Source organism: Rhipicephalus microplus, chromosome 2, assembly GCF_043290135.1.
Source record: "Rhipicephalus microplus isolate Deutch F79 chromosome 2, USDA_Rmic, whole genome shotgun sequence".
Lineage (NCBI taxonomy): Eukaryota > Metazoa > Arthropoda > Arachnida > Ixodida > Ixodidae > Rhipicephalus > Rhipicephalus microplus.
The window spans coordinates 266,885,655-266,903,979 of record NC_134701.1 but is presented as its reverse complement, the minus strand read 5'-3'; the positions used below and the strand labels follow the sequence as shown (position 1 = coordinate 266,903,979).

Sequence of the window (18,325 nt, the reverse complement as noted above, 5' to 3'; positions counted from 1 at the left end):
CGCACAAAGAACACTGCTAAGTAAGCGTTCGCGAAACGTCCTTCATACCATATAGCCTTCTTGATTCTCCGTCATGTTGCATATAATGTCGTCTATACACCATTCTATGGTCCTGTACACACAATCCATCTAGAAATGCTGTAGCGATTACGTACTCAAAACTGGCCCCCTAATATAGTCGCAGCTGATCAACGATTCATGTAGTTGACCGGCCCTTCCCAAGAGCAGCGCGAATGATGCACTGTCACGCGCACTAAAGGGTTGCTTTGGCCACTGAACTTGCAACTGGCACAACGCGACTGCTTTACTCTCGCTAATCGGAGTGGTACGCGAGAAATTGTGGTCGCTTTCGCATACGCCGTTAGACGGTATACACACAGACCGGCACACCATTTCGCTACACTCTAAAACGCAGCTCTCTTCCACGCACACATCTGCCAATCCGCGCACGATCCAAAACGTACTCTTCTGCCGATCGCATAGCAATCTTACAATGGAGCTTCCTCTGTTATACGCGCAGTGCCGAACAAACGCACTCGAAACGCGTCTTTCCAACATCCGCAGCAGGCCTTCACTCTTGGTGAGTGCTAGATGCCACGCATCACCGAACGACGGGCATCATGCCCTTAAAGTGGTTTCTCTCAGCAGCGATTGAACCGTCCTCCGTGGCGACGCAGCAGTCGTAGCAGCAGTGTGACGGCCTACGACAGTAGCGTAGGCCCTCGGAGTCTCATAGTGCGGTGGACTGCGTGCTGGGCTGATGCTCGATCTGCAGCACCATGGATTTGATGTCTTCGGCGCTCTTCGTGCGTCGGGAGAGCGGAACCAGTATTTGGCTGCCCACGAACACCGAGTTGTGGCGCAGACGATGGAGCCGGTGCAGCGCGGCCGCGCCACTGCCGTTCGCGTTGGACGACAGGCGGCGCAGCTCGCGCTCCAGCACCGCGCTCTTCACCTGCGCACGCAGATTGGGGTATCAGTATGTGAACGTATGGGGGACAACACTGCGAAAATATTACGCACAACATGGTCCCTCGAGAGGCTTATGGAAGCTTGTCAGTAGCTCTGTGACGCTGTGTTCGTTATCTAACTGCCAGTGTGCATGTACACATAGCCAGTCTCTCTCTCTCTCACACACACGCACACACACACGCACACACACACGTGCACGCACACACACGCACACACGCACGCACACACACGCACGCACACACACGGGCACATACAGGCACGCGCACACACACACGCACGCAAACACACACATGCCCGCATGCACACGTGCGTGTGTGTGTGTGTGTGTGCGTGTGTGTGCGTGCGTGTGTGTGCGTGCGTGTGTGCGTGTGTGTGTGTGTGTGTGTGCGTGCACGTGTGTGTGTGCGTGTGTGTAACAGAGATAGATAGAGAGGGTACCTGCAGCACTGGTGGCGAAGGCGGCTCCAACTGTTCGTGGTACTGCGGCTGGTATGGCTCCAACATGCGGATCTTTCCCCACTTGTTGAAGAATAGCAGGATGACGGCCAGCCAGACGCTCAGCACGAGCACCACTATCACGATCTCCTCGTCGCGAACAACCACGCTCCGAGCCGACACCAGGCCGCTACGGGAGCCTCCGCTGCTGCTGCTGTTGTTGCCGCTACTGCTGCCATTGGCTGCTGCTGCTGCACAAATGCCAGACCATGCCCGTTTAGCCTCCTTGGCAGAGTTAGCGATACGCGAAACAGTGTACGTGTCACATCTAAATTTGTAGTGTATTTATCCTCTCGTTTGAAAAGGATATGCTCGGGCTGAACCATTGCCGGTGGATTTGTGCAGGACTACATCTACTCATGGTGAACACCAATGTTTCTCTACTTATAAGTTGACCAGATTACCTGAAATGGCCACAAATGATTTCAAATCATTAAGAGTCCAGTGCAAGCACTGTCTCAAATGTAAATAATTGCAGTGTATTTGGCTTCCGTGACAAGCGCTTCAAAATGTACCCTCCGAAGTGCCGATATCCAAATAGGTTCGCTACGCCATGACTTGACGGATATTAGTGTTGAGTATACCTAGCCGTATAACCTATTCAAGGCATCTCAGTAGGATAACCGTGGTGAATTGGTCGCTGTGCGTCATGTATACGTTATAGTCACTGCCTCTGTATACGCACTTGCGGTGGCCGCAGTTCCGGGCGCCACGAAGCGCACCAGTCCGACGGGCGCGTCTGTGGTTCGGTTGGCTCTCGTGGCGAGGCTAGGCGAGGCGAACACGCGCACCACGTACTCCGCCTCCGGTTGCAGTCGCTCGAGCAGGACGCTGCGCTGCTCGCCAGAGGCTACCGCCACCCGGGCCGATAATCTGCGTTGAGGAAAAAAGATAAAAAACTATGTATGTATACAGTATCACTCTTTAAGAACAGCGTTCACACAACTATCGATTGCTGCTGTCCAAGGTTCATAGCAACTTCGATAATCGATTGGGGGAAGTGCTGTCGTACGTTGCTGTCCATAAATTACTGCATTTTTGTTTTCAAGTCAGAGAGGTGGAGCGATTCATCGTTGCTTTGTCAGCTGAACAGCATCAGTGGCGGGGAGCTTGTATATTATCACTGAAAAAAAAAACATCGATTTAAAGAAGGTGGCCTTAGTCTTCGAGTCGTCTAAGGCGATTGCATAAGGAACCGCATTAATGTTTCGTCCCTTTTTATCTTTTTAATCGCCTTCTCCTAACTCTCCGGTGTAGGATATTGTGAAAGAGGTACTTGTCCCGGTGAGCATCCTTAATTTTCCTTTCCTATTGTACCACTGCCTCCTTTTTTTCACGGAGGTTGCCCTCTGGTCGTGATGGGGAAAGACCCGAACGACCTCTTCTTGCATGCCGAAGATGTTTTGACCACGAAGTTTTCTGAGACATATCAGCGAAGAGCCCATCCGAGCGGACGGCTCTTTACGTCACCTCAAGATAAATGGTCGAGCCAGCCAACACCACCTAAATGACTTATCTAGGTGGTGTTGAGCCAGCACACTCGGCGACCGCGACAACGACGTCGTGCGCATTCAAGCACGAAACGAGCTGCGTGGTCGATAACCGTGCTCCCAACGCAGTGTTAGCTTGTCTGCGCGTACGCACGAATGGGAAATGCATCGGAGGGGACGGTCACGCACCGCTGGTTCAGTATTGAGTTGCGTGTGCCGAGATGAAATTGTTGGCTTAGCAGCGTGAACGCTCCATTTCTTTCGCTCGATTTCCTTTGTTGGCTCGTTGGCAATGGAGAAGCTTTACAGTGGGATATTGTTGGTTAACCATATATAGCCTATTGCGCCAGGCTATAGAAGAACCGGACACGAAAGAGATTACACACTCGGTGTTCTGCACACGCGCTGTTTTTCCAGTCCAGTTCCTTCGTTGCTTTACAGAACAGATTCCGTGAAGGAAACAAACAAAAACCTGACAGGGTCCCATATGCATTCATTTAAGACAACTTTAAAACGAAAGCCATTTTTTTTTTGTCAGACGATGTATTGATGCTGCCCCGCCGCCCACCGAAAGCTTTCTGCACCAAACGTGATTTAGAACTTTCTCCGAGATCTGAGGCACCTCACCCGGTTTAGCATTGCCTCCGTGATCGGCCCATCTTTTTGCATTTGTGACGTCACGTGGTGACGTCGTCTCGTGATGATTCTTTTTGCGTCATTCTTCTCCGACACCACAAAGTGCGGGACGTCGACGATCAAATTTCTCGTTTGATGAAACTTCTTAGGCTTTCGTCTTAATAAGGAGGAAAACGTACATTTGAATGCTATATCATTATTAGCAGTTTTCACCCACATACCCGAATAACGAAAAAAAAATCACAGCATATCCAAGAGGTGAATGATGATGAGTGGGGTGAAGCTCTCCGCAGGATGGTTAATGGCCCCTATAGTCGATCATCAAGCTAAAGACGTGAGAAACACTGTGTGTTGTGTAAAAATTAACTTTTATTGTTGTTGGAGAAGACGGATGGACGGGCGCACGCATGCACACATGGAAGCACGGACGAATGGATGGACTGTTCGCCTCACTCACCATCAATCACTCCCTGGATATGCTGTGACACCACTTTTATTGACATGGAATGCAATGCAACTGACTACTACGACGACTACGACGAGACGGGACATACGACCCACGGCGTAAGGAGCTTCGCCCGTAAAGAAAGTTAAATCAGAACCAGGCTGGAGTGGGACAGGCTGCAAGAGTGGCCCGTTGTGAACTCAGTATATACGCTTGTCGCAAGTGCACAGAGCTTATGGAAAGTAGTGGTATCGTGGACTAGTACTGTGGTTATGTGATAAAAAGACAGATGTTTGAGATCGTCGCATGGTGGCGCATTCCTCTAGAGCGATCAAGGTGGACTTGACACGTTTTGGTAGTATACCATGATAGAAAGCTTGAAAGGTGTTGTGACTACTGAAGCACGTAACGTTGAGTGAGATACGTGGTATGGAAACGCCGTTTCTGTGAGAGTGTGCCAAATGGAAGGATGAATGGAGGAATAGACTTATAAAGTTTTCGGCAACGCGCTTCAGCACGCTGCGGGCCGCTCCCACGTCGGAACAGAAAGACCAAGTGCGCCGAATGGTAAATTAAAATAGGATGCCATTGGAGGCGTGCCCACTTGTAGGGAAGCGGCTACACGTCGTTATATCCTAACGGCCGCCTGCGGCCACCACATTATCTTGACTTGCACATCTGGATCTTTGCTGAGTAGTCTGGCTTCTCACTGCTTTTCTATAGACCTTGTCAAGGACCGCTTTCCGGGCGCCGCCATAAGCCCATCTTGGCTGTTGTTAACATGCGTGACCCCCCAGAAATGCAGGGCCGAAGCTGTGACATCAGCTTTTGTACTCCCGTCCAGAAATGAGGGACCATCCTCTCCGGGAAAAAGGTCAATGGAAAAGAGTTTTGCGCAAGTCTGTAAGATTTAGAGGGAGTTTCCTTAAAAGGAACGATGCATGTCCGCATTCATTCCTGAGATGTTTGTTTTCTTTTTGCGTTGCAATAGCGTTACTTTCGGAATCAAAAGATTAGATTACAATTCCACTGAAAGGCGCTCTGATACATCAGCAATAATGAAAGAGAAAGAGCACGCACCTTCTCTTTCAGCGTTACGCAAGACTTTTCTTCAGCCACAGGACGTAGCGTGACAGAGATAACTTCATGGGTCATGCACCCAATGTCTACAGCCTCGTAACGTCAGAGCGGGGAAGTTGCTCGTTGAAGCAGAGGCCAATACGCGAACACGCTATGCCAAATCTCCATGTGCGCACGCCACCTATCACGTCCGTGCTCTTCAGACCTGTAGCATCTCCTGCATGTCTCTTCTCTCCATGGTATGTCCGTACCACGTCAGCACTTGTAGAATAGAAAGAGCAATTGAGATTCAAGAATAATAAACGGGACGCATAACTCGATTTGTTACCCTTCAATAAATGAGCGATAGAAAGGTAAAAAGAAAAGAGAGAGAGAACTTGCATGTTAGTTCAGAAGAATTTGAAACGAGCCGATTGGATCAGAATTTGGGACGACTCACATTGACGCAGTTGCGCTTACATGCATATGACGAAGCAGTTCGGGTAAACCGATTTTAACGCGATAGCATTAAAGAGCTCGTTTCGCAGAAATAACGGTGTCGGCGTCATTGGTTGTGAGAGAAAAATGATCGTATGCGTGACCGAAAAATCGAGAACGATGCAAATATAATACGTAAACATAAACGAATTATAAAGAATTCTGGAGCAGAGTGGCGACCGAGCCAGGGTTGTTTGGGTTCACGTGGGGATCGAACCCGGGTCGTTTGCGGGGCGGGCGGATATTCTACCAGAAGGCCAAGCTATGTTTGTTTGTTTGTTTGTTTTTTACTTCTGAAAGCCGTGAAAAGAACTTCCTCTGCTGGGAAATGCAGTGAAAGTAGCCTTCATGCTTCACAAACACACGCATGTGCATCCTTCACAATGCAATATGAAATATCGCAGTAATGATGCGTGGTACAAGCGTCCATTACCAACGGGCGTCAGAACATGTGATCGTTATAATGGCTCCGAGGTTGAAAGCCAGTTACCCACTACAAAAGGCACACATGCTACTGCGCCCATTCGCTTAAGGGCACGTAGTGGGTGAGCATAGAAAATTGGAAAAAGTTTCATGCACTAAATGTTTGAAGTACAAACTAAAGCAGGAGGTTGCTATCGCGGTCAACTCCTAAATAAAAAAAGGCTTTAGGGTCTTCCGTTTTTTCAATTTTTCAGCAACCCCACTACTAAATTTTTACCTCTGGATTGTGCAGGGGCCCTTTAACAACTGAATGCAAATGTCATACCTTTCTTTGCAACCAAGCATAGAGCTCTGTATTCGTTTCAAAACTGGGATTCCCTGCCGACCAGTTGTGCCCTCGCGATCTCCGACGTCAGTGTAGCTCTGGCTGACTGGGCTCGCCCTACATCATCTCCTGCGCCGATGACCTTCGACGACAGTGCAGCTCTGACCGACTGGTCTTCTACGCTGTCTACTGACGCCGACAAGAGCTCTCGCAAGTGGTGCCCCGTCCTCGGACTCCTGTGACCATGTTTCCATCTTTCCTATCTCTCCTATCCCCTCCCCTCGATATGTCGTCGCGCTCGCTCTCTGGCATACTGTTTCTCTCTCTCTCTACACCTTTATTCCTATCCTTTTAATCTCTCCTCACCCTCATCCCTTGTGAGCTACTGTTGAGGTGTCGCTCCCTGAAGCAGACAGTTACGGGGCTCACTTTTTTCTTCCTTTCTCTCTTAGAACCACGTAGTAGTAGGGACGACGCATGCAGTGTGCTCCGGTATTTCTCTCGGCAATATCGCTGCTGACGGGCTACGAAGAGAAGAGTATATAGAAGGGCTTGACAGAGGTAATTTACCCCGTTGTTTTGAGGGATTTCTTTGATGATTCACTAGTGCTGCCAGGCCTGAAACCTAGCTTGTAGGGATGGGTGTTTCAGCTTCATTAACGTCGTTGGAAAACTGTGTCGGAATTCAGCTTATCATTACGTTCTTATCTTTCTTTTTAGTGTTGTTCTTGTTCTTATTCGTCCTCGTATTGTTCGTCTTCTTGCTTTTCTTTTATTGTGTATTGGTAGCGATCTTTTTGTAAGTTGTCTTCGTCTTACAAATCATAACATGCTACGAAGTAAGCTTTACAGGAGAAAGCTTGGGATTAGAAATTAATTTTGCGACGGAATTTAACAAACTTTTGTTGATTAATGCATTTAAATTCTGATGCACTGTTGGATATTTCTGGGCTAACTTTGCCTTCTTCATTTCAGTAGACTGGTGGTCAGTCGTGAGATTAATCTAATTTTTTTTTTTTGTGGCGCACACGAAGTTTATGACGGGCCGTGACAACATGGCAGACCGACAAACCGAAACACTAAATAGCTTCGCCCGTAATGAAGAAAACAACAAAACGAGGATCGAAACCTCGTGATGGATGATAAGGCACCTGTGAACAATAGGAAAACCTTCCTACGCGTTCCTGGCAAAGATTACGTTACAGGTGATTTGCACTTTGGATTTCACGCAGAATGACGTCATTTGGTCAATATTTTTCTCCGTGCGCGTTTCCCGCTTTCGTATATAAAAGGGAGAACCGTCTAGCAACTCATTCAGTTCACTTTAAGATTTCCGTGAATACACGACGGAAATTAAACATCAGAAGATCAGCGTGAATACAATGCTCGATGGAAGGAGCTAATTTGATTTGCTGAAAATGGTCGTGGATCGGCTGCTGACCCGCAGGTCGCGGGATCGAATCCCGGCTGCGGCGGCTGTATTTCCGATGGAGGCTGAAATGCTGCAGGTCCGTGTGCTCAGATTTGGGTGCACATTAACGAAGCTCAGGTGGTCGAAGTTTCAGGAGCCCTCCACTACGGCGTCTCTCATAATCATATGGTGGCTTTGGGACGTTATACCCTACATATCAATCAAAATGGTCGCGGAATCAATGACGTTCTACCACAGGGACTACGAAAAGTGATTGTTACTACCATTACTTCAAATAAGTAAAACATGTCCCCACCAGCACGTTGCGTGTTTGACACAGCTCTGCCGAAAATTCGCGTTCGCCAATTACACTTTCATTGACCCTGGGTGCATTATAGGGAAAATAGCTTTTCCATAAATTTTGCCTCCGATATCGTACGGGGAGTTGGTGCTTGCTCAGTATCCCGGAGACCATGGCAAAAATTAGTTTACTGACAGTGATTGAGACGTGGTACACACAACATACACACTGCAGCAACATTGCCTCAGCGCTGCCAAGCTACTTCCTACGCCGTAAACAACGTTTCGCATCACGTGGTTTCTCAGCTCGTGCCATGGCTGAACGCTTCTGTGCCGACAATTCTGAACGCCGCCGGGACTGCGCTGGACCTCTCGCTATACGCCCGATGAACGTGACGTGGCATCAGAAAACGTTTCTCCGGCCGCCTACCACGAAGAAGCGTCACAGCCTGTGGGATGGTGGCGGCGTAGGCGGCCGCCCAGGAGACGTGATCCCCCTGGCGCGGTTGTTCTCCCCTGTGCGTCCACTGGATGCGAGCGTCCTAATTGGCTCCGGCCTGAAAACGGGAAAGCCTATACGGCGCCCCTTGAATCTTTTATTCGAGCCGCTTTATTGCTTGCCGCCTTATCCCGAGAAAAAAAAAAAGCCACTCCGGCTGAGTGACCAAGAAATGTGGAACAGAAGCGCGCCAGGCGGCATTAAATGAACGATCTGGAGAACGACAATGCGAAAGCCCTAATTGCTGAACAAAATTAATAATGATCGTGAAAAGTTAAAGGAAATGTTCAGCCGAGCGGTAGTCGGTAAATGGGACCTCCCGATTGGGATTCTTTTGTGGGCTACTGCTTATAGCTTTTAACAAGGACAGTGAGGGCAACAAAGCAAGAATTATAACAATGGTAGGTGTGTGCACGGGGCCAGGAGGGGGGGGGGGAGGCCTATTACCTCGCTTTTGCACTCGGTTCTGATTGTAAGAACCTCGGTGACTGTGGTGAGAGGGGAGGGGGGTAGAAAGTGCAACTTCGCCCTCCTTCCCCTGCTCCCTGCTCTATTAGACAACCTTACTCACGCCTATACGGAGCGATAGTGACAGTAGCATCAACAGCAGCACACACCAAAGGCTCCGTTCTCTTGTTATTTTCGGACATATTTTATCGACTACAGTGAAGCCAATCCCATATGTCTGTATATGAGCGAGTCATTGAAGCGACAACAACATCAGACGAAGGTGACATTCGGATATCTTTTTACGGTTCTTCCTTATTCAGTGAGTCTCACAGTAGTTAATGTTCCGTCTTCTGCAGTCTGTCTAGATTCGAGAAGAAAGCTTTGCTGCTGGCCCAGTGTACAAGCTGCACCGACCGGCGATTGCTGCCGTCTCCGTCCGTATTGCGAAACGTGCTCTGAAAGAGCTTGCTCGGTTGCTTGTTAAGCTCACGTGCGACTCTCGACTCCTCTTATGATGGGTTGTTCACTTGCTTCAGTTGCTTTTGGCTTGTGCTGTTTTCGATGTGCTATTGACAATACTTAATTTCGTTTGTTTACCCTGAAAGATGACAAGATATTACACAAAGGGAGGCTTCAGTATGTTACATCTCGTAGGAACAGAATCGTCTCTAACTACACCCACTTTTTGAAGCTAACTAACTAATCAACTAACTAACCAAATAAATAAATAAATATGTGATGAGGACAGACTGATGAGCTAGTTTGTAGTACGTAATTCAGACAGCAGCGCAAACAATCACACGGGTGTGGAATTTGTTGGGTATTAACCGAAAAGGTTCGTTAGAAAAAGTAATGAAGTCAGAGTAAAGAAAGGCGCCTGTTTTGTTTTTCAAGTGTATTTGTACTCCCTTTTTTTTTTTCTCGGAGCGGAACCTCCTTCCGCGATGCTCTAGTGGTTATGGCGCCAGACTGCTGAGCTGCTGGTCGCGGGATCGAATCCCAGCCGTGGTGGCCGCATTTTGCGCGTTAAAGAACCCCAAATGGTCGAAATTTCTGCAGCCATCCGCTGCGGCACCTCTCATAGTCGCAGCCTGGTTTTGGGACGTAAAACCCCCCCAACAGTTATCATTTCTCTCAAAGAGGAGCTGCTCAGAAGGGTGGTTGCTATCACGTTAATAATAATAATAATAATAATAATAATAATAATAATAATAATAATAATAATAATAATAATAATAATAATAATAATAATAATAATAATAATAATAATAATAATAATGAGTGCTCTAGCCGGGTAGCACGGCGTCTGCCCTGCGTATTCACTGGGTCAAAAGGAAAAAGTTATTTCAATGACAAGAAAGCAGTGTGTTGGTGGGAGAGGGGGGGTTGTTGTCACAGCAACCATAAACGCGTATAGTTCCGGACGCCTCGCTTTCTTAAGTAAAACTGAGACTCATAACAACGCACCAGCCTTTTGTCTTTATAAGTTCCGCAAAACGTGTGCCGCTAGTTATACGTCACTGATGCGTTAGCATATCGATTTCACCGTATACGTTATATGCGGTGCATAAACACCGAGAAACTGTCGAGCAGTGTCGTGCTCGTATTTCTATTGGTTGGCCATTGACACGTCGAGGCCATGGACACCAAAAAATGTCTTCCGCCGACAACCTTCGTCTGTATACCGAATTGACCTGGTCGTCTGTATACCGAATTGACCTGGTTATCTCACGTCGTCTCCGCCGCGATAGTCTAGTGGCTAAGGTACTCGCGCTGCTGACCCGCAGGTCGCGGGATTGAATCCCGGCTGTGGCAGCTGCATTTCAGATGGAGGCGGAAATGTTGTAGGCCCGTGTGCTCAGATTTGGGTGCACGTTAAAGAGCCTTAGGTAGTCGAACTTTCCGAGCCCTCCACTACGGCGTCTCTCGTAATCATATGGCGGTTTTGGGACGTTGAGCCCCACATATCAATCAATCAAATCTCACGTCGTAAGTATGCCTAACACCTTGGGCGTATGAAACGGGCTGTTCTCAATGTTTCTTCGCCGTCACTGGGCATTAGACAATACAGTGTTGTTCAGATGTGGTACCGACGACCAGACAAAAAAAAAAAAACGCAATATGCCTGTCGTGAACACTTTGACAAGCGCGTAGTGACAACGCGCTGCGTACCGACATATCGTATATACCGGCCGCAATGGCGCCTTCGTGCATTTTTTTATCGAAATTGACGCAATGGCCTAAGCGTAGCAGACCGCCTTATGTCATCTTCGACTGTCTCCCAAGCCATCGTTACAGGTAACGCGAAAGTGACCGGAACACGGTGCCACCCCTTTGGTCACAACCAACCAATTTGTGATGTGTTATCGATATATAGAGCTGCATCTTGGGAATTGACAGCCTTTATTTTTTTTTCTTGGCCTTTTCCAGGACACGAATATACCGCCAATACCTTTGTATCCTTTTTTTAGCTTCTACTTCTACTTCTATTATATTTAGGATTTCAGTAGATAGCTGATTAGAAAGCGATCAACTCACATGCTACAGTTGCACGAGTAATTTGGGACGTCTTTTCTTCAGGGAACATTTTTTTTTCTGCCACTTTGGGGGGCTTAGTCAATCTCTCCAAACACAGCGAAAATTCACACAAGAACACCAAACGTGTCACCCGAAGCCCGTCAAAAATTTCGTGGCTTCAAAACTGGGACAAAGCATCTTGTGTTTTTTTATTGTTTTCATGTTCACTGTTGCCGTGTGCGTTACAAAATACACATCACGTCGAGAATTTTTCTGGTGATGTTGAACGTGCTGCTACTTTGTAGATGACACCGTACGGAACATGAAGCACAAGGGCTATATCTGTGCCGGCACGACAAACTTCGATTCATAAAACACACGTAATAATATATAATACATACGTTTCGGCTGTTGGGCCAGCCTTCGTCAGTGTCACCACTGACGAAGGCGGGCCCATATATATATATATATATATATATATATATATATATATATATATATATTTTTTTTTTCAGACCAACCCAACTTTTCTCTCCTCTTAGAAACAAGCCCTCATTTCCCAACATGAGCTCTTCATTTACATTAAAGGACACCTACCTCCCGTCGTATAACGGCTGCGGACGAATGGCCCATGGGTTGGATTTAACTTAAGCTGACTGATGTATTTCATACTTTCGTAAACCTACGCACAAAATGATGTTGGCAGTCTTATCAAGAGAAAAAGGTTATTCTGACCTTGAGCGGGGCTACAAATAAAGAGAAGTGTCGGGTGTTTGTTTTTGTTCAGCGACACATATAGAGTGTCATCTAAGTGACAAGAAAGTCGTCATTGGGGGGCGGCTACTTAGTTCGTTTCCCTCTTACTTTCAGCCACTTTTTTACTCGTTCTCACCACGCTGCCGCGACTTTAGGGACTCGGCTTCTGACAGAGTCGCCGATCGCCTTAATTCCCGCCGAAAAGCTTCTAATCGGACAGGCAGCATTTCGCTGTGATTGCTCCGGACAAAGCTCAGAACAACGGGAAGAAAAAAAAATAGAGATTAAGGCGCCGGCTCATTCGCGACGCATGCTGTGCGATCCACACAAAGCGCTTCATTATCGCCCGGAGCAAGGAACTGTAGGCTCTTTTTTTTTTCCTGCACATAACTTTTTGCAGTAACTTAACTGGGACACCCAACTTTCTTTTGACACTCTCCCGCTGCGTCTGAACGCTCCGCGAGCTGCATTTTATGTACGAGTCACTCGGCCTCCTAACAAGTCCCTGCGGGGGATCCACGTCCTTCCGAATATATACCCCGAGGGGGATCGGTAATTTGTAGCCGTGTTTACAGGATCTCAAGCAGTCCCCGATAAGCCATGGCCAGTCGGGTGAATAGAGGTCGGGTTTCAACAGGACGTGTTTTGTGCGCGGATCGAGTTAAATACGTGTCGACACGCGACTGCTAACGCCACGCCAGCGACGCAGGCGCTGGCGATATAGGAGCTTCTGCGTGGTTTAAAAGTATTAGCCGCGTGAACAGTTTGCCTGAGCGTTGCCGTAAATTATTTGGGGCGGTTTTAACAAGGTTTCTTATTCAAGCCATGGCTTTTCTCATTATAGATTGCAGGACGTGCAAATACGGACACAAGAAAAATAAATCATGACACCACAAACGCCGAGTCGTCCGTTGTGTCTTGATACGGCTTTTGTGATGTCTTGATGAGATACGATGTGGTAAGTACTCATGTTAAAATGAGTACTCACATATTATCTCCGCTCTTTGTTATTCAAAGACTGAACTGTTTCGCGGAAACTATTATTCACTGATACGGTTAATAGGAAAAGTAGGTGCTTTTATTGTGTACCAGCTACTCCTCTTTGTGTGACAAAGATAACATGTATCACAAGAAGTGTGCTAGTTATATGACCCTTGAAGTCAATACCATAACTGTGGTCTGTACACCACCCTATATATATTTCTTCTTATGGTTGATTGCCTAGTCTTCAAATATTTTAAGATACCGTATTGGACAATCCTCGAACAAAAAAAAAGCAAATAGGATGCTCGCCAGAGTGCTGTTGGTCACAATACAAGACAGCAAATGTGCCAACGAAGCAAGGATCGGAAAAATTTTTACAGGTTAGGTGCATATATGCCATGCACACAGGACAGCGACTGAGTAACGCATCAACGTGAAATCGAAGACCGACGTTAATAATAGTATTGTTCCTTTTTTGCAGTGAATGCAATTAAATACAAACTGTATATACATCTGGAGCTGAGTATTCGATTTTTCTGGTGCAAGAATTGGATCTGATTTAAGAAAAATTAGGTATATAATTATGAGAATATTTTTATTGGTTACGGAAATTTGCGCAGAACAACGTATTGGTTGCCTCATAATATTTGTTGAGATGTATTACAACATCGATTAGGCTTACCTTGGAATTATGTTGCGAGAATTTTACACAGTTTTAGACAGTGAATCATAATTTGCACCTGAATGGGATAATAACTGCTCGAGATAAGGAAAGACCGAATAAGTAGCTTCCATATAGAGTCACGGCATTTCGATTCATCAATATTAAGAGGGCAAATGAAGACGAGTCTAAACATTATTCTGAAACCTCCTGTGAGAAGCGCATGGAATTAATTCGCACAATGCCAGCACTCTATAATGCTGGCTAGCACATGTCTAAAACCTGCCTGCTATTGACCTGCTTTGACTATGCTTTTGACTATTGATGACTAAATGTTTACTGCCGTTAATGTCATTTAATGTTGGCTATTTAGGTAATCAAGAGTAGTATTCATGTGTAGTGCTCTTGCATTTATCTTCCATTTACCACGGACTCGCCCCCTGAATCTTCCTACCAATATGCTTATAAGCCTCCCTCACTTGTCGTGCACTTCCTGGTAGAAGACTCGGAAGTGTAGCGCGTCTTCCTCTTCAGCAGCCGGGTACCTGTAGCGCCAGCGCACAAGCACGGCGGGAGGACTCCAGCGCACCAGCACGGCGCTCACGGGGGCCCACGGCTCCTCCTCCTCCGACTCCTCCGGCCGCACAGCGATCGTTGTCCTCTGCAGGGCGGCTGCGGGAAGAGGCAGAGAGATGAGGACAAAGAATGAAAAACAACACTGCACTATAGGTATACGGTTGCTTATTGACTGGTAGTTACGTAACTCAAAGTGGACGAAGTAGCTTTAAACTAAACCGCGAAAAGCCAATTGGCGAGACAACCAAACGATCCTGACCAAATCAATCAATCAATCAATCAATCAATCAACCAATCACTTGGCCAGTCAATCAATCAATCAACCAATCACTCGGCCAGTCAATCAATCAATCAACCAATCACTCGGCCAGTCAATCAATCAATCTACTGAACGATCAATCGATCTTGCGAATATCGTCCTCCTTATTTTTCACCGCGAGCTGAACGTGTCGCACTGACTTATCGCTGTCCATGTGTGTGGTGCTGAGAGTCGTCGGGATCTATCAATTCAAGCTGAAGCTGTGCAGTAAGTGATGCAAACACGTCATTACTGTCGAACGAAGTTTCTTGCCTTTCGCCGCTCTCTAGAAGTAGAATTAATTCGCTCCTTACCGTTTCATCCACTATATTCTACGTTATTAGGCTGGCCGTAGATGTAATTACTGGTAGGTATACCTGACTTCCAACTGAGGAACACTGTATTCTATTATATCTATTTTCCGGAGCTTTAATTGCTACTACAAAACGCCAACAAAATAGAATACAGCCTTAAAGGCAGCGCCAGTCTATTCCTCAGCCGTTAGGAACTTTTCGCGTTTACTTTTCATGCACTCCAACCACCCGCGACGTAAACGCTCAACGTAACAATCGCGTAGACGTAGCCGATCAGTTCGCACAAATGGAGCGCGCAACTCGTTAGTTCAGAGGAAACGTCAAAATAGGAGCGCAACTGCTATTTTGACGTTTCCGCAATGTCGAAGTATTGCTTCGACATTGCGGACACTTTGAAGCCAACGATGTCGAAATTCAGCGAGGCGGGAAAAGTTAGGAGAGCATAAACGCGTGAGAAGGAGGGTCATCCAAGGCCGTAAGCCGGTTTGAGCTCGCAAGGTCAGTTCGAAACCGCGCGGGGTGTTTTTTTTTTTAATAGAAAATCGACTTTCAAACAGTTAATAAAAGGCCAGGCGAGCTATGATTCATGTGAAGTTAGGAGCTGATAGGCGGTCAGGTGGTATTCTACAGTGCTAAAGAAGTGCTACAGAACCCCTCAATTAGAGCTAGCGCCGAAGCCTAGCATCCACTGACAAAGTTCGGTTCGAATGCAGATGCCGGACCATTTCCAATCGTATATTTATTTAAAACGCGTGATGAAGGAATCGTTGAAAGTAAGAAAAAAAGAAAAAAAATTCTTGGGGTGTACCCTCACTGGTGACTACATGCGAGTAATGCACTCTCTCACCAAAGCAGGATTAGCCACCCTGGTGGAGTACTTGGCCACTACCTCCTTTATGAACGTACCAAATAACCCTTGGCCCTCACTCCCCAGTGGCTGCGAAGCTACTGTCCAAGGCAGCGGTCAGACCTGTGACGCAGCGGAGGGTGCCAAAAATATCTGGGTTCGGACAGACCGCCGTTGGAATCAGAACTTGGCTACGTTCAATGTAAGAACACTTTCTAGCGAGGCTAGTCTAGCTGTACTATTCAATAAACTAGAGGGTGCTATTGATTTTATTGAAGGCAGATACCTTCAATAACATCAATTGTTAGCGGGCACTTGTGCCCATCTGTTCCTCCCTGTGTGTCCTGTCTATAGTTGCTCTACTCACGATGGTTTCTATACCAAAACACCCACTCGCCCAGCAGTAAACTCTTTCCAAGTTTATTACTTAACAGCACTTGACAAGACCAAAAGGCTACTCACTGTACGAGCAGGCATGCATGGGTCAACGTAGAAATGACGTAAACCTAAATGTCTCTGCAAACTCTACCAAATCGGCTCGTGATTCAGGGCCAAACATTTCCGCTGTGTAAACAAGGCTATCGATCTAAACATACAAGGCTGGTAGGGCTACAATAGGGAGTGGAGCGGCAACACAGCGAACGTGCCTGGTCACGCGGTCACGTTCGTCGAGCTGCATAGCATTTTCGCTAGAGGGTAGACACGCAGCTAGAAAAGAGAACAACTCAGTCCAAGTGTACATCAACTGTCGTATTCTCGACCTTCTGTATACGGTTCGAAAAGAAAACAGGCGAGCATATACGTTGCGATGCGGAATACGCGCTGGAAAACAGGCGTGCCGCCGCAATGCAGTGAATGACCATTCGGGTGAAAGCGGCGGATGGAGGCGCGCTGTATATCGCACTATATACGTGCGCAGGATGCGTATAGGAAACACACAGGTGGACCCTCTGCCGCGTAGGTATATATAGTGTGTTTACAATACTATAGGACGCTGTTCTCCCGGTGACAGGCTTGACGGTGCGGGAGGACCACGTACCATGGAGTCGCGAATGTGGGTGTGCATGCTCGGTTCATGCCGGTGACTGCATCAAGCACGGACTGAGGCATGCTTTCTTACTTGAAAAAAAAAAGTAAAAGTAAATATAAAGATGACGAAGTTTGGGCACTTTTTTTCTCTCGTAATAAGGATTCTAAGGGTGAAATAGAGGAAACACCATAAAAGTACGGCGGTGTAAGATGGTTCAATTGGTCATCTAAGAATGGTGGCAGCTAGACTTCTTTTTTTTTTGTCTAGTTGGTTCATACTGAGAGGTATAGACTTGTCACGCAAACACAAAGAAGGAAGAAGGGAGGCGGGATAGAGCGCACACAAAACAAAATGTCTATTTTGAGTTGGAGAAGCCAAACATGAGCATGCATCATGTGCGTAGTCACAAATTTGTTTCTATTGGTGCCCCCACCCCCGCCCCCGAAATCAAGGTAATGTAGCCCCCTCCAAGTGGGGGGGGGGGGGGGGTCATTATCTTGATTTCGGTGGCGGGGGCACCTTTTTGAAGTGGTCACTGTTTTCTCTGTATGCCATGGTGGGGAAAAAATTCGGCGGGCTGGGGGCACGGGCCAGGTTTGCCACCCCGTGGCTACGCCACTGGCATGCATAGAGTTACTGTATATGCAACTTTCAAAGGTAGCATATACACTTACTTTATACATCCATATATCGTTGCTCCACAACAATGCGCACAAAACCGAGAATCTCTTGATATCAGTATGGCGTGTGTAACAAATCCAACAAAATATTTTGACTTCTCGAACTCACAAACATGGAGGATGCTCTGGTTGCGCGGTCAAGACTTGGAAAGCTCTATGCCGTTTCCCTTCTTCCTTATTTTTGCATGCGCAGTAAGTTTAGATAACAACAGTTCTCTGTCGAACGAAGGGTAGAAAGGCAAGAGAAGATGAATGCCCGAAAGGATGAATATTCGTAAACGCGGAAACGTGGTCGGACAAGGCTGCGTCCAGGTGCGCTCTTGTCTTCTCTGTCAAGGCGACAGCAGCATTCTTCGTGGGTGTACGTGTATGCATGCTTTGTATACTCTCTTCCGACGCGGGTGCGGAGAAGGAAAAGGGTGCAAGTGCTGATTTGTATGAGTGAGAATTACGCCGTAAAACGTGAAATTTATCATAAAGCCTCTTTTTTATTTATTGAAGTTTAATGTCCCAAAACCACCGTATTAATATGAGAGACGCCGTAGAGGAAGGCTCCGGAAATTTCGACCACCTGGGGTTCGTTAACGTGCACCAAAATATAAGCACATAGTCCTCAAGAATTTTCGCCTCCATTAAAAATGCGACCGCCGTGGCCGGGA

General features: G+C 47.0%; 1 protein-coding gene across 1 annotated transcript; it reads right to left on the bottom strand.

Moving 5' to 3' along the window:
• Nucleotides 1-21: 21 nt before the first annotated feature.
• On the bottom strand, nucleotides 22-16,437 carry LOC119169238 (uncharacterized). Its single transcript, XM_037420351.2, has 5 exons — nucleotides 16,419-16,437; nucleotides 14,401-14,593; nucleotides 2,153-2,340; nucleotides 1,411-1,658; nucleotides 22-955 (listed from the first exon to the last, which is right to left on the bottom strand). Exons 1-5 carry the CDS (start codon nucleotides 16,435-16,437, stop codon nucleotides 731-733), a joined length of 873 nt encoding a protein of 290 aa, XP_037276248.2. The 3' UTR covers nucleotides 22-730.
• Between the last annotated feature and the right edge of the window lie 1,888 nt (nucleotides 16,438-18,325).

Coding starts and splice junctions, on each gene's coding strand:
- LOC119169238 (XM_037420351.2), bottom strand. Junction 2,341..14,400: donor TACCAGGAAGTGCACGACAA/GTGAGGGAGGCT, acceptor TCCTCAACGCAG/ATTATCGGCCCGGGTGGCGG. Junction 1,659..2,152: donor CGGAACTGCGGCCACCGCAA/GTGCGTATACAG, acceptor GCATTTGTGCAG/CAGCAGCAGCCAATGGCAGC.